Consider the following 22067-nt stretch of genomic DNA (forward strand, 5'->3'; position numbering starts at 1 on the left):
TTATTGATAGTGCTGGCCTGATTGTCACACCTTTGTATTTGTCAAGAGTCTTCATTATCTGGTCAATGACAAAGTTAAATAAAATAGGCGATAGAGCACAACCCTGTCGCACTCCTTTGTCAATTGATATTTCTTTTGAGATTTCTCCGTCAGCTCTTATAAATGCCCTCGTTCCCACGTAATAAGCCTTAATTAAACGGACTATCTTTTCGGGCACTCCATCATCCCTCATTGCATCCCAGATGGCAATTCTCTTTTGACCGAGTCAAAAGCCGTTACAAAGTCGATAAAGACTTGTATTGTTTCCTGCTGGTGTATAAGGCGGTGTTCCAGGATCTGTCTCAGGCTAAAAATATGATCGCAGCATCCCATACCAGATCTGAATCCTGCTTGATTTGGCCTCGTCCGATCATTTCTAATATTTCTGAACCTATTTAATACTATTATTGTGAAAACTTTTGCAGTAATGGGTATCAGGGAAATTCCTCTATAATTTTTACAATCGGCTCGATCCCCTTTCTTAAATACAGGAATTATTATAGAGGTCCTCCACTCTTCAGGAATGTACTCGTTGACCCAGACATCCATGAGTAAGTTGTGGAGTTTGGTAACAATGTTTAAAAAAAAAAAAATACATAATCAGTTTTTTTTAACGAGGCGGATTTAAAATAGATAAAATAGAAGTCAAGTTAGGAATAAATGAGACAGAAATTATCTGAACATCGTAAAAATTATCTGAACGAAGTAATAAAGATAATTGTGACGAATGTAGATCGTAAAGATCAGATAAGGGATTCCTTGCTACACATTGGCACACGCAGGTTTTAGATGTAATTTGGAGGTATTGAACCCCACCTTTTCGCAGCAACAACTAATCAAAATTAGACTAGATTTACTTTCTACTAGTTAGTAATGCTTGAGCGTGGTCACAGCTTTGATACCAATATACAGCTATGAAAACTCGATTTATTTTTGGGACACAGTGCGCGGTAGCGATGCTAGCGGTTGGAGACAGGAAACTGGTATTGATATCTAATTGGGAACAGTAAACTGTTATTAGTATCTAAGCTGGGTATGCAATTAAATAAAAAAAACAAGTTTTTTAAAATGAAAGTAAGGAGCAACATTAAAACTCAAAACGAACAGAAATTACTCCCTATATGGAAGGAGCTTTTCCTCCTCAACGCCTCGCTCTTTACGCTAAAGTTTGACTCTTTCTCTTAACTCTATTTTTAAAACAGTAAGAAACTTTAGCGTAAAGAGCGGGGCGTCGAGGAGGAAAAGTCCCTTTCATATACGGAGTAATTTCTGTTCGTTTTAAGTTTTAATGTTGCTCCTTACTTTCATTTAAAAAAACTTGAAATTAGCCCCTCCCACGGGGACTGCGGGGGAGTAAGTCGTCCCTAAAGACATAGTCACTAGGTTTTTCGACTATGGTTAATAAATTGGCTATCTCAGAATTTTGATCCGGTGACTTTTGGGAAAAATGAGCGGGGGAGGGGGCCTAGGTGTCCTCCAATTTTTTTAGTCACTTAAAAAGTGAACTAGAACTTTTAATTTCCGTTAAAATGAGCCCTCTCGCGACATTCTAGGACCACTCAGTCGATACGATCACCCCTGGAAAAAAAACAAATAAACACGCATCCGTGATCTGTCTTCTGGCAAAAAATGCGAAATTCCACATTTTTGTAGATAGGAGCTTGAAACTTCTACAATAAACTTCTCTGATACGCTGAATCGGATGGTGTGATTTTTGTTAAGATTGTATGACTTTTAGGGGGTGTTTCCACCTATTTTCTGAAATAAGGCAAATTTCCTCAGGCTCGTAACTTTTGATGGGTACAACTGATCTTGATGAAACTTATATATTTAAAATCAGAATTAAAATGCGATTCTTTTGATGTAACTATTGGTATCAAAATTCCATTTTTTAGAGTTTCGGTAACTATTGAGCCGGGTCGCTCCTTACTACAGTTCGTTACCACGAACTGTTTGACAAAACAAAATTGCATTCCCGCCTATGGTGTTGTAGCACGATCTATGCGTCGGAGCGCGGGCTTGGAGAAGGCGCCAAGCTCAGAGCTCTGTACCAAAAGCTTCTCATGGGCAAGATAGGAGTTTTCATAACTGTATATTGGTATCTAAACTGTGAGCGTGGTAAAGCTGGGAGTTTTAAGTGACACTTGGACAACCCCTCTTTACGAAAAATTTAACACAATTCTCTGTATCCTGCTTTTTTTCTTTCCGATTTTCTTTTTAGTTTGTTTGCTAATGCTGCTTTATTTTCGATCACATCAGTGGCGGTTCTGGCCTCTCTTGCGCCCGGGGTAAAATCATGATTAGCGCCTTCCTATCTCCAATTTTGGGGCCAAATTTTAACAAAATTATGATTTCTTAACAAAATTATTTCAATTTATTAATTAAACAGTTTTTTTTTCAATTTACTATTTAAATTGTTTAATTGTTATTAATCTTTTCAATTTTTATTATTCTAGTTAATGAATAATTAATTAGTTATTTTCAGCTATTGACTATCTCCTCTACTTTATTTTAATAAAGATAAAATTACTAAATGATTAAAACTGTTAGATTATTTATTTGAAATTTTGCACCCCTAAAATTTCTGCATCCGGGTCAAGTGCCCCCTAGGTTTATTATGTTCTTAAGTAGTAAATATGACGTCCCCACTATGCACTCAAAACATTTAGACGACTAGGGAGCAACATCTTCTAAGTCCTCGTTGTATCTTTTAAAGTATAGAGGACTGTATAATCTATTTAATATCGTTTAAACTTGGTATAAAAAAACAACTAATTATGAGCTTGTATAAACAGAGATTGAGATCTCAACAGTAGAATCTTAGGCGTCAGAATTTCATTGGCGAATTAACGTAAAAATAACGTTGATCATCTTCTTCTTCAGTAAGACTTCTGTAAGTTTCTTTAAAGTATGTCGAAGTTGAACTTTTCAGCAATGTCAGTGAATGGAAAAGACTATCCAAAAACTCTTACGCAACGTTTATCGCTTATTCTCCGCATTTGCCCAGGCGGACATCCCATAATCTTTGCAGATCCAAGTATACTGGCTTCTGAAAGTAAAGCAATGATTTTATTTAAAACATGCATAATAATAGGCTAAGGAATTGCAAGGAGAGTGCGCGTAGTCGGGGAATGGGAGGGTAATGATCCCTTGAAAGCTTATTGACTTCCTGGAAATATACTAAAAAGCGACTGTGAATAAAGCTCTAATAGAAGGTCTTAAATTACCACCCCTCTCCTATTTAGCTGCTCCCCCTCCCCCTAGGAAAAATGGCTAGCTACTCCGGTGGTAAGGAGAGAGAATTTTTACACCGGTGGGCATAAGGAAGAAAACAGTGTATTCTTTATAATTTGTTCTTCTTACTACAATTGTAAATGACAACATACATTACAACTTGTTTCAGATAACGAAATACAGCTACCGTATTTTGAATTCATGAGAGAAATGCGTGAGACTTCAAAAAAGCCTGATGAGTCACAAGGCCATGATAATGTATTTTTCCATCGAGGAATGCAGTAAGAGAGAACGTAAAACTAAGAAAAAATATATTGTACAGGAGTAAAGGAAGGAGTAACTAAAATCCTCATTATTCCCAAGCCTTGTCAGATAAACTCAATTTGGGTTAACCCATGTTTATCGAGAAATAGTATTAACACATGTATATCGAGAAATAGAGGGAAATCACTCCTAGGAAATGTTTATGAAAATATCTAAGATGGTGAAGGGTCTCGATTTCTTACTTATAATAGCCTTCTTTTAGTTTCAGCCCCCGGCTATACGTCCCTTGTGCATCACATGTGCCCTTAAATTTCGGCTTAGTGTATCTTGGACGTCAAAATTATAGACACATCCCGTCCTGTAATAGACCGATTTCGGGATATCAAGTGACGAGAACTTTGGCTCATGGGGGGGGGATGAACCTAACGTCTGAAACCGAGTTATTTTCTTATTTTCACGAAAGTTTGTACTCTTGGTGAATATTCAATCCTCGTTCAAGAAATTTAGGTGGGGGGGGTCAATAGAACCTCAAATAACTTTTCACAGTTTTGCTCCATATGCTGTTTTAATTCGCAATAGGCAATTTTGGATCATTAAGCCTTGAATCACCAGGATTTTTGGGGGGAAACTATATTCTGACTGTAATGGGAATTAATAGGTAGCTAGACGGTAACTATAAGGGTGACCAGAATTCACAAACATAGTTTTATGTCTTACTTTTGAATAAATAGATTCTACGTATTTTGAAGACATTCAAATTTTTCTCTAAATGAGGTGGGTTTAATTTTTTATAGTTCTTTAGTCGAAGCAATTATGAGTAAAACCTTTGTGGTAATGGTTAATTAAATGGGAAAGTGTCCTATATACCAATTGCCGTTTGAAATATTTGAGCTGAAAATTTTATTGCTAAAAACAAAAGCGCATGAATAAGCTTTCCATTCCAGAGGTGTTGTGAATTATGCTTCTTATCCCATTCATTCAAATTGCACTTTTGTTTCAGAAGTCTTTCTTAAAGTATTGGGGATGAAAAATCAACTATGGCATAAAGAAAGAAGGGTTGAGATGGGGATAGCCCCCCTCCTGTACGGAGATATTTTTATTTGTTTTAAGTTGTAATCTCGCTGAAAAAAAACATGCTTCGTATAATCTCGGCTCATACGAAAAACTTATTTTGTCTGTAAACGTCTGAATATGTAAACGTCTGAAAATGGATATTAAGATAAACGATATCCCCATGAAAATCTTCATAAAATATAGATCCTTGTAGTCCTTGCCCTCTCTGGTAAATTTCTTGGCAGTACTCATGATCCTCCTTTCTCACCTCCTCCGTATGTGCCGGCCAGCACGTAAATGTCATATTCTATGTTACTAAAAAAAAGTGTCTTTCCATTCAAATGGGAGCCGCCACCTCAAAACACTCGTACTACCGGCTTTGTCCAAAAAATATTCTTGGGAATGAAGGTAGATTGGAGATTAATTTCTAACCCCTTCCTAAAAAACATCTCCTTTCATATTCAGCCCAAGGCTCGCTTGAAGTTGATAATTTGGGTATAAATCAATTCAGTTAAACGAACCTCTAAATTAATTGCGTATACTAACAATTCATTTTGCATTGCATCTTGCATCTTTAGTAACGAATGTGCCATCCCGCAACATTACATTCTTTTAAACTGGCAAGCTTAATGGGTAGTTGTTTGATAATTCTAAACCAATCAACAATCTAAGAATTTTTCCTTCGATAGCTTTTGTCCCTCTTTGTGCCAAGACTGATGTTTTACACCACAAAATGACAGGAAACGCCACTTTGTTGTGGAGCAATCTCATTTGAAAATTAAAAAGCACACCGTAAGTTGCAATTTTTATTCAAATGTGCCATTTACCGATATTTCAGGATAAATAGTGTGGCATGATTTCCCCTCAGAAATAACAACAAAAAACAGACAAACAAATAAAAACGCACCTAAAAATTTTTTATTGTGTAGATAGGGGCACGAAGCCTCTAAAATAGGGCTGCCTAATATAATGAATTTGATGGTGGGATTTTCATCTTGACCATTCCTTTGTTGAATATGGTTTACCTTCTTTTTCAAAAATGGCCATATATTCTGATTTTTTACACTGGCAATTTTACACGCAATGAAATCTCTATATTTATAATCACCATAAAAGCCATTTCTTTTTCTGCATATATTGTTATCAAAACTAGTTTTTAGAGTACGGTTGCTATTAGGACCACAGACTGTGTGCAGTTTGATGCCACAAACTGTTTGGACATAAATTTAGCAAGAAAAAGATAAAGAACATAGATCTAATTTGTTGCTCTTTATTCCTTGATCCTAATTTACAACCCTGAAAATTTTATCTAGCGGTTTTTCAGGCGTCAGTAATCAAACAGTTCGTGGTAACGAACTGTAGTAAGGAGCGACCCGGCTCAATAGTAACCGAAACTATAAAAAATGGAATTTTGATACCAATAGTTACATCAAAAGAATCGCATTTTAATGCTGATTTTAAATATATAAATTTCATCAAGATCAGTTATACCCATCAAAAGCTACGAGCCTGAGAAAATTTGCCTCATTATAGAAAATAGTGGGAAACCTCCCCCTAAAAGTCATACAATCTTAACGAAAATCACACCATCAGATTCAGCGTATCAGAGAAGTTTGTTGTAGAAGTTTCAAGCTCCTGTCTACAAAAATGTGGAATTTCGCATTTTTTGCCAGAAGACAGATCACGGATGCGTGTTTTTTTGTTTTTTTGTTTGTTTTTTTGTTGTTTTTTTCCCCAGGGGTGATCTTATCGACTGAGTGGTCCTAGAAAGTCGCGAGAGGGTTCGTTCTAACGGAAATTAAAAGTTCTAGTCCCCTTTTTAATTGAAAAAAAATTGGAGGGCACCTAGGCACCCTCCCACGCTCATTTTTCCCAAAAGTCACCGGATCAAAATTCTGAGATAGCCATTTTATTCACCATAGTCGAAAAACCTAATAATTATGTCTTTAGGGACGACTTACTCCCCCGCAGTCCCCGTGGGAGGGACTGCAAGTTACAAACTTTGACCTGTGTTTACATATAACAATGGTTACTGGGAAGTGTACAGACGTTTTCAGGGGGATTTTTTGGTTTAGGGGGGAGAGTTGAGGGGGAGGGGTTACGTGGGAGGATATTTCCTTGAAGAAACTTCTCATGGGGGAAGAGAATTTCAATGAAGGGGGCGCAGGATTTTCTAGCATTGTTTGAAAAAACAATGAAAAAATAAATATGAACAGTTTTTTCTACTGGAAGTAAGGAGCAGCATTAAAACTTCGAACGAACAAAAATTATTACGCATATGAGGGGTTTACCTCCTCGTTCTACCTCACTCTTTACGCTAAAGTGTTTTTAGTAATTTCAACTATTTATTCTACGGCCTTCGTGATTCTGAGGTCATTCTTAAGGAATTGGGACAAAATTTAAGCTTTAGTGTAAAAAGCAAGGTATCGAAGAGGGTTGAACCCCCTCATATACGCAATAAAAACATGCGAATTTAGAAGTTCGTTACGTAAGTTAATTCGTAAGTTACGTATATTTTTTACCAATGAAAACGTTTGTAAAAAATTAAAAGTTCTAGTTGCTTTTTTAAGTAATCAAAAAATTGGAGGGCAACTAGACTTCCTCCCTCGCTCCTTTTTGCTCCAAATCTTCCGATTAATTGCTATTAATTAATATGCAAATTTCGTTTTAATTATTTATGTGCGGAAAGCCAAGATCAAAACATGCATTAATGCAAAGACGTCCAGAAATTAAATAAAAAAACACGTTTTTTTAAATGAAAGTAAGGAGCAACACTAAAACTTAAAACGAACAGAAATTACTCTGTATGTGAAAGAGGCTTTTCCTCCTCAACGCCTCGCTCTTTACGCTAAAGTTTGACTCTTTCTCTTAAATCTATTTTTAAAACAGTAAGAAACTTTAGCGTAAAGAGCGGGGCGTTGAGGAGGAAAAGCCTCTTTCATATACGGAGTAATTTATGTTTGTTTTAATTTTTAATGTTGCTTCTTACTTTCATTTAAAAAAACTTGTTTTTTTATTTAATAGGTATAAAAGGGCCGGTCACCATGCCTACTGAATCTAAATAATAAAAAAAATATTCATGAGGGGCATATCCAGTTTTTTTTTTCATTTCGGGGAGAAGCAATGAAGCTATTTTATGGGGCTCAATTATGGGACAGGTCAGGAAACATGCAAAAAGCATGTTTATGTGTGTATTTAGGCTTAAGCATTTAAAACAGGGTACAAACCATATAACCCCATGGGTACTCTCTTGTATGCGCGGCCTAGTGTGCAGTTCTTTTGAATGACCGAGCAATGAATAATGCAAACAAAATAGTCAATGTCAAATAAAATTAATTCATTTGGATGAAATTCAACTTCTTTTATCACATATAGAATGGACTGACTGACAATTTATTTTGTAAAGATACCGTAGGCCTGGTTATGATGTTGTAATTAGTGGTATTCAAGCGGATTTAGCCAGTCTTCTCCTCTGATGAATAACTTTTGATCTAAAACGTTTAAAGTTACTTTTCTGATGGTTCTGTATGTTGAAATACACTATGGCTAGAATCTGTTCTTTACTTGGTTGCGTCTGCCATCGTACCATAATATATTTGGTGACATTATTGACAACGAGTTAATTTTACTATTACTTTCGATATTTTTTTAACTTTGCAAGGATTAAAAATAAGGTATATTGTCAACAGTTTATTTACAATATGAAATTTTAATTTAGAAAATTTTGCCTGAGTTATGTTTTGAAACTTTTCTGAAACATTCAAGAAAAAAACTTATGTTTTGAACATACTAGATTTTATGTCTTTTATTATCTCGACTCTTGAGATAATGGTAATTTCTTTAAAAAAAAAATTTGATGATAAATGTGACCGTGGGTTATGTTAATATACAACAATTTGTGGGTGTTGTGATTACTTTATTAACATTTGTTTTTTTAATATTTTAATACTAATAAATACTTACGTGGTAACTATTTTTGGGGTTTAAACTTGCATTTTTTTTGGCATGGGAGTCATCTTCACAAAGCTCTAGGAATTGGGAAATTATATACCAACGTAGGAATTTATGGAAAAATTCAAATTACTGTCACATCTCAAGGTGTAAGTATAGCCCTAGAGTCTTTCTCTATAATATGTGCTAGATTTTACTTTAGCAGTCTGTTCCAATATATCCTTATAAACGCTAATTACCTTGCTTTTCCCCAAAGTATATTCTCGGTTTTTATACATTGAATCTGGCAAAACTTGATTGCTATGTTGACGCCGGCACCTCATTTCAATACCTGGGTGAACATGATTAACAAAAGAAAGTAAACTGCTTCATTTGATCTCAAATTGGACAAATAGAAAGATTTAGTATTGGACTTTACATGACAGTATCTATAGCATAGGCATATAGTAGCCGCTCGTATCATCACATTCATGGAAGTGAGTGCTTGTATCAACACTTCTTTTAGGGGGAATTTATGATGTACTTTTGAAGACACAAAATCACACAATGACAGACAAGCAAACTGCCTTTCAGACACAAAGGCATACAAAGAGAGAAACAAGATATGTACGAACACATCGAGTCAGAAACAGAGACAAGCAAACAGTCATTCAGACACATAGGCGTACGAGAGAGAGAGAGAGAGAGAGAGAGAGAGAGAGAGAGAGAGAGAGAGAGAGAGAGAGAGAGAGAGATAGAGAAAGAGGGAAACGCATAGAAACACGCTGAGTCAGACAAACACACACACACACGCACACCCACAAACACACACACACACACACATACATATATATATATATATATATATATATATATATATATATATATATATATATATATATATATCCAAGAGAGGAGAGAGAGAGACAAAAACAACTACAACCAAATAAGTCAAGACACACAAAGACAGATAGAGAGAAAAGCAAACAGCCGCTCAGACCCATATGCATAAAGAGAGAGAGAGAGGCAAAAGCAGATACAAACACACAGATTGAGACACACAAAGACATACACGCGGACAAGCAAACATCTGCTCAGATACACAGGTACAGAGAGAGAGATACAAAAACACACATGCAAGCACATATTCAGACATACAAAAAATAACGCGGGGACAAGCAAACTCCCGCTCGGACGCTTGGGCATATTTTCTCAGCATAGTTGATGGGGCCAATAACTCTACCTTTGCAGATAAAATGAGATCCTACAGCTCCTGAGGACAGGTTCTAAGTAAAACATTTTGCTCATTGTTTACGGGTAGTATTTGTTATTGGGAAGTATGTGTAAATGTTTTGGGTGGGAGGGGAGAATGAGTTTTTTGTTGGGAAGATCTTGCACGGGGAGAATTTTCCGTGCAAAGGGAAGCTTTCAGAGGTGAACTTTTTCGTAAAAATTTTACACTGGGCGAATTTTCCAAAATTATTATACGATTTTTTTTATATGTCTTGATTTCTCTTTACCGATTCAATTTTACGCGTGGAAATTTTAAGGGTAATTGACGGGGGTAAATTCTCACTATGATTGTAATGTCCAGAGGATATTTTTGTGGAAAGGGGAATTTTTTTTGTGGAGATGGAGCCAGATATCCTGGCGATATTTAAAAAATTATCAGAAATTAAATTAAAAAACAAGGTTTTTCAACTGAAAGTAAGGAGTAGCATTGAAACATAAAACGAGCAGAAATTATTATGTATATGAGGAGGGTTGCCCCCTCCTCAACATCTCGTTCTTTACGCTAAAATTTAAATTTTGTCCCAATTCTTTAAAAACGAGTCTTGAAAGACAAGGTTCGCTTAATTAGGACAATAAGTATGTTTTAATAAGAGTGATGTTTTAAGGAGGGTACATCCCTCATATACATAATATTTTTTGATCGTCTTGAGTTTTAATGTTGCTTCTTACTTTCAGTTAAAAAGACTTGTTCTTTATTTAATTAGGCTTAGAAACAAACATTTTTCTAAAGACAAAGGGAAAAGTATGTCAATTAAAGTAAAAGTATATAAAAATAGAAAAATTTAAGTAATTACAAAAAATTCAAAAGAAATTGCCTTCTTACCAAATCTAAGATATAAACTCCCAGCATTCAATTCTGTTGAGCAATGCCAAAGCGCTAGACGGATTTTTTTTTTTTTTACAATATCGACAGTTTTGAACTTGCTTATTATCAAACACCAAAATATGTAATACTTTTATTCTCAGTGTTTGTACAAAGTAACACATTATCAAAGTAGTTTGTTCAAAATAAAACATTAAAACTAAGATAAAAAATCAAATTAAAATTTTTAATTCAATATTTTTAATTTAAAAAACAATGTATTTGACACCTTTATACTTAATAACTGAAAAAAATTAAATCTTTTTAAAAGTGACAACTAGATAAATACAATCACTAATGGAAAAAAATAAATGATAATAAAACACAAAAAAAGTATCAGTTCAGGGGAAAATAATGTTGTTGGAAAACTGGAAAGGGGTCACTCAGTCACAAAATATAGCCTATATTTTCCTTATTAAGGGTCAAAATCTATTTGCAGGCAGCCAAGAACGGAACAACCAACATTTTTTCCTTGGTTTTTCCCTATTCTGGTCTCTTTCATTTGGTTTCCTTATAATTACTTTACAGTCCCAAATTTCCAGGAGGGCATAGCCCCCCCCCCCCCTGCTGGCGCCCTTGTTTCCAGTGTTGAATAATTAACTAATAACGGACGGATGACAGCAGTCTCACTTGATCAGGTACAGTAATAAGATCAGAATCTTGAATCCCATCATTCACTATAGTTCTCTTTTGCATTGTTCGGAAGTGAATGTTTTTTTTTTTTTTTTTTCAGTACAATAGAGAACATAGGTTAGTTCCAGATTAAAAAGAATCAAGCTGGATTGTAGTTTCTAAATCCCAAATACTTACACAAAGCTGTTCGTTAGGAGACTAAACGGCATTTTAGTCTTGTCTAGTTCTGAATTAGTCACATCGGCAAAATCAACTGTATCCTCTTCCTTTGAGTCAGCAGCAGTAAATTGTTCTGTTAGACAGTAACAGTAACTAATTGTTCTGTTTTTTTTTTTAACTGAAAGTAAGGAGTAACATTAAAACTTAAAACGAACAAAAATTAATCCCTATATGAAAGGAGATATTCTCTCCTCAACACTCCGCTGTTTACGCTGAAGTTTGACTCTTTTTCTCAACTCCACGTTTTAAAACAATAAAAAACTTTAGTGTAAAGAGCGGGGCGGTGAAGAGGGAACAAACCCTTTCATATACGGAGTAATTTCTGTTCGTCTTAAGTTTTAATGTCACTTCTTACTTTCAGTTAAAAAACTTGTTTTTTTATTTGATTTTTGAAAGTTTTTGAATTGATGCATGTTTTGGATTTGGCTCTCCACACATGAATAATTATAACGAAATTTTCACATTAATTTATTTTTTTGGCTAAGTGGCTTTCTCTTAGTTCTGATCGGGTAATTCCTAGAAAAAAGAAGCGGGGAAGAGGCCTAGTTACCCTCCAATTTTTTGTTTTTTTAAAAAGGCAACTAGAGCTTTTAATTTTACGAAGGTTTTTATTAGTAAAAATATACGGAACTTACGAATTAACATAGGTAAGGAACTTCTAAATTCGGTTGTTTTTATTACGCATATGAGGGGGTTCGCCCCCTCGTCAATGCCTCGCTCTTTAGACTGAAGCTTAAATTTTGCCCCAATTCCTTAGAAATGACCCCTGAATCACAAAGGCCATGGAATAAATAATTGAAGTCACGGTTCGTTTTAAGTTTCAATGCTCTCCTTACTTTCAGTTGAAGAAACTTTTTCATATTTATTTTTTCATTGATCTTTAAGAAATGGTAAGAAATCCTGCACCCCCTTCGTGGAAACTCTCTTTTCCCATGAAAAATTCCTCCATGGAAATCCCACCCCGCACACAAAAAAAACAACAAATCAACATGAATCGTGATCTGTCTTGTGGCAAAAACTACAAAATTCCGCATTTTTGTAGATAGGAGCTTGAAACTTCTACAGTAGGATTCTTTGATACGCTGAATGCCATGGTGTGATTCTCGGTAAGATTCTATGACTTTTAAGGGGTGTTTCCTCCTATTTTCTAAAATAAGGTAAATTTCCTCAGGCTCGTAACTTTTGATGGGTAAAATTAAACTTGATGAAACTTATTTAAAATTTGCATTAAAATGCGATTCTTTTGATGTAACTATTTGTATCAAAATTCCATTTTTTAGAGTTTCGGTTACTATTGAGCCGGGTCGCTCCTTACTACAGTTCGTTGCCACGAACTGTTTGATAGGAAGGTGACTGGATAAAAACAATTACATGTAAGTTATGAAATTCCAACTCAAACTAAAGAGACTGTACGATCCAGGTCTGAAGTTGTAGGACTAGGTCAAATGTATGCTTGTTTTTATCAGCTAAAGTGGAGTTGGAGTTAAATTCATACGTGATAAGAATTTGTTTATTAATCGTTAGCTGTCTGTTACAAGCTGGCAGCTGCTTGTCATCTCTAACGAAACTGGTGTCAGAAGCACTTTTTCAGGAGTTTGTTGGCAGACACACGTTGAAGATGATCATTTCGGCTATTGTACTCATAGAAAAGTAATCACTCTCTGATATCATGTCACAGGGAAGGTAACATACAATAGCTAACCCACCTGAGGGTCTACCGTTGTCCTTTAGTCGAACAGTTTAAAGTAGTAGAATTTATTCAGAGTCCGATTTTTTTCTATCATCCAACAGGAACTGTTCTTAAAGTAGGAAGAATGACTGAAACTTACATACTACGAGTTTTCTTTTACTGACTCTGCAATTAATATTCTATGATTCAATATTTAGGGACTGATGATTTCACTGGGTCTTTAAGAACAGATTAAGCCACTGAATGAATTATATATAATTTCAGAGACTGGCTGTAATAACAATAAAGAAGAATAGAAGAAAACTATGCAAATATTTCGGTCAAGACCTTCGCTCAACAGTCTTCAGTGCAGAACAAAGAAAAAAAAAATATAGATAAAATCCGCCGCAAAATATCAAAAAACTTAAAATAAACACCAAATTAAAAAAAAGACTCTTTTCAAGTAATAATGAAAGGATAACCCTTTTTGACTGAATAAAAAATACAATAGTGAATGGCATTTCATATTTCATTTTATGTAAAGCTTTTTCAATGGCTAATAGCTTGCCAGGCATGGTATTATCAGAGATCCTATTAGATTGGGAAATACGATTTTGCGGATAGATATAAAAATTATTGGACTAAGTTTGTTATAAATTGGGCTCAGATAGGTTTCTCCAATATCTCTATTAAGGGTGATTTTTTGGTGAATTTGCTTTTTGATTTCAACTGACTCCCGAAAAACTTGCATGAGACCTTTAATGGAGACAAACCCTCTCAATGTTACTTGGAAAGGGTCTTGTTTTTAATTTTAGTATTTCTTTTAAAGTTGTTTTTGTTTTGTATTTTCCTGTGGACTCTTATCTGCTTTTTAGAAAAAAATTAATGTTTTTTTATTTTTCATTGAAAGGGTTGAGCGGAGGTCTTAACCGAAATATTTGCGTAGTTTTCTTCTACTTTCACTATTTTCACATTATTGTCCTCATTTTCTCTTCGTTATGATTTATATAGCTGCAATATAGGTGATTACTTACTTTTCACAAAGTACACTTGGGAGGTAGTTGACAGGGGTCAGTCTTTGAGTTGTGTCAGTTCTTAGTGTCGTTGTGAACTTTTGAAAAGGAGGTCGGAAACCCTAAGAAATTACGCCCTTTACCTGATTCTGAACTTCTAAGCTACGACATATTATTATTAACCTCCCCCTATTTCATCTATCGGGATTCCTCGATCTGCATCTTTACCGCTTATTTCATAAAAAAATTAAATATAGCAACTTTAAAAATCAAAACCATGTTAAATACCCCCAATCCAAAGCAAAAGAATGACAAAAATTTAAGAACAAACAACGGCTTTTCGTGTCTCTTTAATGATTATTGAAAATTCGTTGAGTCACTTAATTTTCAAGTAGCGTACAACTAAGGTGCTATGACATATTTGAAAATTTATCTCCCTCCCTACGCAAATAAACATAGGATTATTGCTCAATTTGTGGGCTTAAAGTTCCATTATAACGCATAATTGCTTACTTTGGTGTTGCAACATGGATAAGGAAGTTTTTTTTAATTTATGTTTGATTTATAATTATTTTGTAGCAATTCAATGGAAAAATATCATATATATATATATATATATATATATATATATATATATATATATATATATATATATATATATATATATATGTATATATAATTGGTATTAAAATTCCGTTTTTTAGAGTTTCGGTTACTATTGAGCCGGGTCGCTCCTTACTACAATTCGTTACCACGAACTGTTTGATATAAGTTTTACCAAGTTTAGTCTTACCCATCAACAGTTACGAGCCTGAGAAAATTCGCCTAATTTTGGAAAAAGGGGGAAACACACCCTAAAAGGCATAGAATCTTAGTAAAATCACATAATCAGATTCAGCGTCTCAGAGAACCCTACTGTAGAGGTTTCAAGCTCCTATCTGCAAAAAAGTGGAATTTTATATTTTTTGCTAGAAGAAAGATCACGGATGCGTGTTTATTTGTTTTTTGCTTTTTTTTTAGGGGTGATCTATCGAGCCAGTGGTCCTAGAATACCGCGAGAGGGCTCATTTTAACGGATATTAAAAGTTCTAGTGACCTTTTTAAGTGACCAAAAAAAATGGAGAGCAACTAGGCCCCTTCCCACGCTCATTTTTTTCCAAAGTCACTGGACCAAAATTTTGAGATAGTCATTTTGTTCAGCCTATCTTGTTTTTTATTTAATATGAAACTAAACTAAATCGATTCCAGGATGTGATAGACAGATTTTCATGCATACTTAACCACGTATGAATAGGCATTACAAAATCATCTGACTGTGGATGTCATATCATGTCAAAATTAAGCTCGGTAGCGCTTGGTTTTGGCTTTTTATGTTGACTTTGAATAGCAAATCGAGCGCATTTTTTGTAGTGACGTAAAATATAACACTATAATACCCTTTTATACTGAATTAACTAACTGTTAGTTTTTGTAATTGATTCTAATCTTCCTTGCGATTCTTGAACACGGCGCAAATCACCATTAAAGAAAACAAAACAAATGTCATCAATTCACTTTATATTTTAAATTTGCTGCCCAATTTTATAATTTCTATGTTGACATGCTAAACAATGGAGCTTATTTCTTTCATCAAAAGACGGAGAAATGTTGAAATGTCAATGGTCCCTCATGTCGACGGAGATGCTACGGAAAGCATGTCAATCCAAATGCTCATCCACTTGTCTTAGTTATCTCAGAACCCAGGAAATCAGAAAAGTCTATACAGGAGATGGGATTCTCGCAGTCGTTTGGGATTCTCGCAATCGCAATTCATTTTTCACTAATTGAGAGGCAATACCCTGGAGAATGATCAACAAGCTCCAATAGTAGCCACTATCAATCAGTTCAAAGTCTTCAACTGAAGGAGACACATAGCTTAAGGCCATATTTCCGATGATAGTCATAAATTAAAATATTGGTTTTAGGACACATATTCGTATACTGGGAGACTAATGGCTGACATTTTTAACTCGTGGAGCCAGACTCCCAAGAACTAAGATTCCGGTAGTAAGTAGGAAACTTTCGGATTGGTTGTAAAAGAATAGTAATGCTTGAGCTCATGAATATCTCTCAATGTGCTTTTAAGGTATAGTGTCGCAACTAAGGCTCTATAACATGCGTTAGTTATATTTCATATACTACTGGTTTCTTAGCTTCTTAGAATAGTTCTGTGGGACTAGCGGGACTAGGAGCTTGTCGGTATAGTTTTCTGTGAAATATTTATATTTGTTCCTAGGACAAGAGTCAATCTGAAAGATTTTCCAGTATTATATAATGGAATGTCAGATCAATCATTATATTCGATTTCCGTCAGAAGGACAGGAACATTAGCCGCATGTCGTAGATTGCGCTCAGTCCCAAGACCGTTCCATTAGTAAAAGTACGCCGAAGTTGACGTTTTTCAGTTCCTCACTTTGATCGCATTTTTTCACTCAACTCATTGTTACATGTGTTCTATTTTCTTTCTGTTTACACTTTTCAGTTAACAAAAATGTAAAACTATCTTTCAATATCAACACAAATTGGAAACTGTCCAATAGAAATGCGTGTTCTACATTCACAAAAATTTAAAGCTTGATCACTCATTTTCCACTTTTTCATTGAACTAAGCTGTGACTGCTAACATCGCTCCAGGGTGACCTTGAGGACTGGTGTCCCCCAAGGAAATTATTACCTTGTAAAAGACGCAACATTTGTACTGCCTTCTGATTAATGGGCAATTTTCTTGGATTAGGATTGTTTTAGTACTTTTTTGGCTGCAAAATCTTTTCCTGGCTAAGTTATTTTTTATGATAACTTAGGTTGCTTCTTCGTAGTAGCATAATATTTGTAGGCATCAATATATAATCAATCAGAGGTAATAGGCTTGAGATTTTCTGTGCAGGATTTTGACTCTTGTTGATACAAGAGCACCGCCAATTGTGGAAAACCATGTTGCTGCCTAGGTGGGCCCAGGATTGTATAAATTTTCCATTCAACTGAAAGTCATTCTTGCTGTTCGGTTCTAAGCCAGCTTCAGGGCTTGGTATAGACTTGTGAAGATATGTTAGTCCCTATCCTGTACTGGTTCTGGGATCATTTCTTTTCCTGAGGCCATACTGATTTCAATGATTTGAAGAATGTGGGTATTGAAACTTGGAGTGTTACAACGTTAAAAAACAACTATCGTATCGACATCTTGACAGACGAATTCAGGCGCTTTGAACTGGACTTATTAGGAGTTTCTAAAATGCACAACCAGGGGATAGGAATTATGAAATTAGGTAATAAAGAATTTATTTACTCAGGCAGGAGGGATTGGGTGCATAGGCAGAGAGTAGGGATGATGAAGAATGAGGAAGCTCCTAAGTCTTATTTACATTGCGAATGTATTAATAATAGGATTCTAGTGGCTCATTTTTTTGCTAAAAAGTGAATGGAATCAGTCATAGTAGTATATGACCCGGTAGAACTGACTAATGGAGACAGTAGTGACTCAGATTAATTTTACTTATAGCTACAGGAACAAATAGACAGTGACCCAGGTAGATATATACTATTCTTGTTAGGAGATTTCAATGCCCATGCTGGTAGAAATAAGGATTGCTGGTATCCCAACCAAGGTAATTTGGTTGTTGGAAAAGGAAATAGTAATGATTGCAGACTGCTACAATTAGGTAGCATTGAATATAACAATCTAGTTATATCCAATACAATATTTTGTAATAAAAACGGCCCATAAGCTAATATGGCATTCACATGATGGTAAGACAGCTAACCTTATTGATTATCTTATTTTAAGCCGAAGACTGGCAGAATCGAAACAAGATACTTGGCTATGTAGGAGTGCTGCTATTGACGTTAAAAGTAAAGATTACCACCTAGTAGTGCCTAGGGTTAATCTAAATATAAGAAGAAAAACTACCTTTTGGGAAACTATGGCGTTGGTAGACCAGGAGCAGTTGAATTTATTACATTATGTTTTACTATCATTATTTTAGCGATTAAAATAAGAGGAATTTAAAAAAAAATTGGAGTAAGCGTTAAAATATGGACTAAGGAGGTGTGACGTTGAAGCCATAGATAAAATTGCTAATGATCTGAAAGATGCAGCCAGACGGTATAATAATAAAAAATTATACTGGCATGTTAATAAATTGAGTTGGCATAGTTAATCTGAACCGGTACCAGTTAAAGATAGGAACTGAGCCACAATCAATGATAAGGAAAGAGTTAAAATGAGGTGGGAAGAACATTTTGAGAATTGTTAAACTTTGATAAAGTTAAAGGGAAAGATATTGCACAGAATGACGAAGTTTGTCACACTTTGGATGTAAAGGACATTTCTTTTGTGAGGGAGAATCATTTCTCATTAGCTCCTCGTTATCCTAGTTTTACAGGATAGAATTAAAGCTGTATTTTGTAAATCATTCTCATTGAATAAAATGAACAAAAAGACATTTATACACTTGTAGTCTCAATTACTCAAAATTATCGTTTACTTTTTATTCCTTTCTTTTGTAAAGTGTGATGCATGTATGCTTTAACTATTTGCACCTATGGTCGATGGATAGCTACTTACCCTTTTCCAGAAGTGTATGGAAACAAAAGCTTCGATAAAAAATGCCAACTGTTCAACGAAGTTCTCCATGCCAAATACCTCGAGTTTTTTCCTGAAAAGACTTTCACTAGATGTGAAAGTGATAAACCCTGGATAACCCTCCAAATCAAGAAACTAATCCGAAAAAAAGTGCAAGCTTTTCCAAGAAGGAGTTTTGCAAAATGCGAAAAAATTGCGAAATCACATTACCTCTCTCACGAGAAGTGCGAAGAAAGATTACGGGCGTGAGAAATTTTCGGACAGTCTTAGGCACACTAATCCCAGGAAATGGCACAGAGCGGTCAAGCAAATCACTGGCAAGTCCATTCATAACAGCATAAAAATAAGCCACCCTGACGGAACTTACACAACTGATGTATTTCACCCGCATCTGGACCTCATTTCCTTGTCCCACACAATCCCAGAAGTCTGAAATACTTGACTCCTGTGCAGATGAAGGTGAAGTTGTTATCGATGAGATGACAACCTATAAGACACTGATGAAGGTGAAAGTAAACTGTTCAGCCTATCCAGACGAACTTCCACCCAAACTGATTCGAGAATACGCCCTTTTCATTGCGAAACCACTCTCAGTGCTGATAAACATTTGCTTTCGTATAGGGATCTTTCCAGCTGTTTGGAAGAAAGCTTACGTTAGAGTAATTCCGAAGGTTACCAACCCTAAGAGCTGTGACGAACTTAGACCTATTTCGCAAAGACCATGCCTGGCGAAAGTGGCCGAGACCTTTATCATGAGGGTCTTACTTGATCAAATCCAGGGATCTATCGACCAGAGACAATACGGTGGACTGAAAGACTGTAACACCTCAGTGTACCTAGTGAGGATGTACGATAGCTCCTTAAGTGGGTCGAAAAAGGTCACAGTTTTGTAGACCTTGGTGCCATAAATTTCCGAAAAGCATTTGATCTAATCAATCATATTGTAGCTGCCCTTAATCTCAAGCTAAGGGGAGCTAAGAAAAAGACTCTTACGCTCGTGTTGGACTTTTTCAGTCAGAGGATGCATCGTGTGTTTGCTCTCTACGAAGGTGACACCAATTCCGAATGGTCCTCATCCACCTGTGGAGCCCCTCAGGGCACTAAGCTTGGAGCTATTGTATTCTTGTCTGTAATTAACTTCCTCATAGCTGACTATGACGACCGCTACAAGTTCGTGGATGACCTGTCATTTATCCTGAAATATTTAGCACAAAACGGAGTTGTGACGCCACAGTTCAGTTCAAATTTTTTCAGTGTTTTCACAAAAGAGTGCGCGGAGCTAAATCTTGAGATTATTGTGAATAAGTCGAAGATAGTGCGCTTTAACCCGCTAAAAAGTGATGTTATGGAGCCAAATGTTCCATTCCCTCTAGCAAACAGTATCAAGATCCTTGGAGTTACTTTTTCCAATGACTTCAGCTTTGCCACACATATTGAAAACGTGGTTAAAAGTGCAAACGCTAGTCTACAGACTTTAAACGGTATGCGTAGGTTCAGTGCAAACACAGAGAGCATTAAGTATGCATACATAGCGTATGTCCGCCCCATTCTGGAATATGCGTGTCCTGTTTGGGTGCCCTCAGCACTGAGAACAGTGTATCTTTGTCAGGAGCTTGAATCGGTTCAGAAGCGAGCGGTATCGATCATCTTGGGCCGCAGTGACATCCCCTATGAAAAGGCTCTGGAAGTGCTAGGACTGCCGTCACTCCAAAACCGGTACGAAACTCTGATAATGAGTTTCGGAAAGTACTTGCTTTCTAAATCTCAGCACTGTGACATTCTACCTGATCAACCTCTACCATCAAGAACGAGAAAGCAAGATAAGTTAGTTCCCGTTAAAGCAAGAACAAACCGATATGGTAATTCTTTCGTCCCGGTTTTCGTCAAAATGTATAATAAGAGTTAATATTTATAGTTTTATTTATATTTATAAGTGTAGCTTGATTTTGTATATGTTGTAAAAAAAACACAAATCAGCGACAGCTGTCAAGTTTTTGCTATTAAACCTGTCTACTAATAAGCGATTTATTTATGTGAAGTTTCATAAAAATTAAGTACTTACGTAGTATAAGTTCCTCAGTGCTATTCAAAGCTTTTGAATCGACTGAACTTTCTTGATATTCGACATCCAGTAGATCTGAAGAAGTACTTCGGTAAGATAATGTCATCAACCTATATGCACAAAGGATCAAAAACAGAACTAAAACTGTTTTACAGATCTTATCCCACAAGTAAATCCATTTTATTTTCCTAATATAATCTTTTTTAGCTTCTTTTTTTTGGCCATTTGCCAGACACGGTTTGGTTTCTAATATATTCGCTTCAAGGTCAGTACCTATATTAAATCCTGTTAATAACGTGCCTTCCTTCACAGGCGGACTATCAGGAATTCTATGAATGTTTAAGTCTTTCATTTCAGTGAGGCTTAATATTTCCTGCCTGGGTTGATGAATCTCGTCAACTACATCAACAGATGTTAGGCGAAAAATTTGTAGATTTTGTCTGTATTCCTCTGTAGGTGGAATCATTTCGAGTGCGGCCTGTTTCAGCTGTCCGTAGGTAGCACGAATGTGCAGTGCTTCAAAACCAATAGGGGCTGATAGTTTTCGTACCCTTTCTTCAGCACCCGAGTTTCCTGAAAAGTAAAAGAAGTGAAAATATTTTAGAAATCGTTGATTGGTCACTTTCTAAGATTCTTAGTATGTGCTACAGTTTGTGATCCGTTTTGGTAGGCTACGGATTTCCCCAAATTTTCTTTTTTTTCCAGTATTTTCAGTCATTATTTTGTCTGTTTTGTGCATGCATGTTGTTTCCCTGATCTAGAGTTTATATTTAGGTCTCTTTAATTGTTTTTATTGACAATTCCGCTCTTTTTGATATTATGTTCGTCTTACTTTGTTGTTATTATTATTTGCAAAAAACTAAACTTTTAAAACATTAAAACTTTCTATTGAACATTAAGAACTGATGTGTTTCCTTGTTTCTTCTTTTTTTTTCTTCGTGCTATTGGGGGAATGAAAGATCACAGGGAGATATTTAAGGGCTCATATGGCAGCTAATGTTTATATCAACGTGCTTTTCATAAATAACGAAAATTAAATTAAATACAATGCTATTAAAAAAACTGCCTTTTCGTCACATAAAGAGTCAAAGAAATATATCTCCGGCGTCTTTGTCGAGTTGCAGATTTGAAATTAGATTATTTATGAAATATCATTTTAAATAAAACATTTAAAGGTT

General features: G+C 35.5%; 1 protein-coding gene across 5 annotated transcripts in view; it reads right to left on the reverse strand.

Moving 5' to 3' along the window:
* Positions 1–2762: 2762 nt before the first annotated feature.
* The window catches only part of LOC136037108 (uncharacterized), a 32219-nt gene continuing 12914 nt past the window's right edge, over positions 2763–22067 (reverse strand). For 4 of the 5 annotated variants that reach the window (XM_065719570.1, XM_065719571.1, XM_065719572.1 and 1 more), the window contains exons 2-3: positions 20890–21462; positions 2763–3088 (exon numbers count right to left, since the gene is read on the reverse strand). In XM_065719570.1, the coding sequence (XP_065575642.1) occupies positions 2994–3088; positions 20890–21462 (668 nt within the window). In that variant the 3' untranslated portion in view covers positions 2763–2993. The remainder of the gene's footprint in view (positions 3089–20889; positions 21463–22067) is intronic. The other variant, XM_065719574.1, reaches the window with a different exon arrangement.

This window comes from Artemia franciscana, chromosome 16 (assembly GCF_032884065.1).
Source record: "Artemia franciscana chromosome 16, ASM3288406v1, whole genome shotgun sequence".
Lineage (NCBI taxonomy): Eukaryota > Metazoa > Arthropoda > Branchiopoda > Anostraca > Artemiidae > Artemia > Artemia franciscana.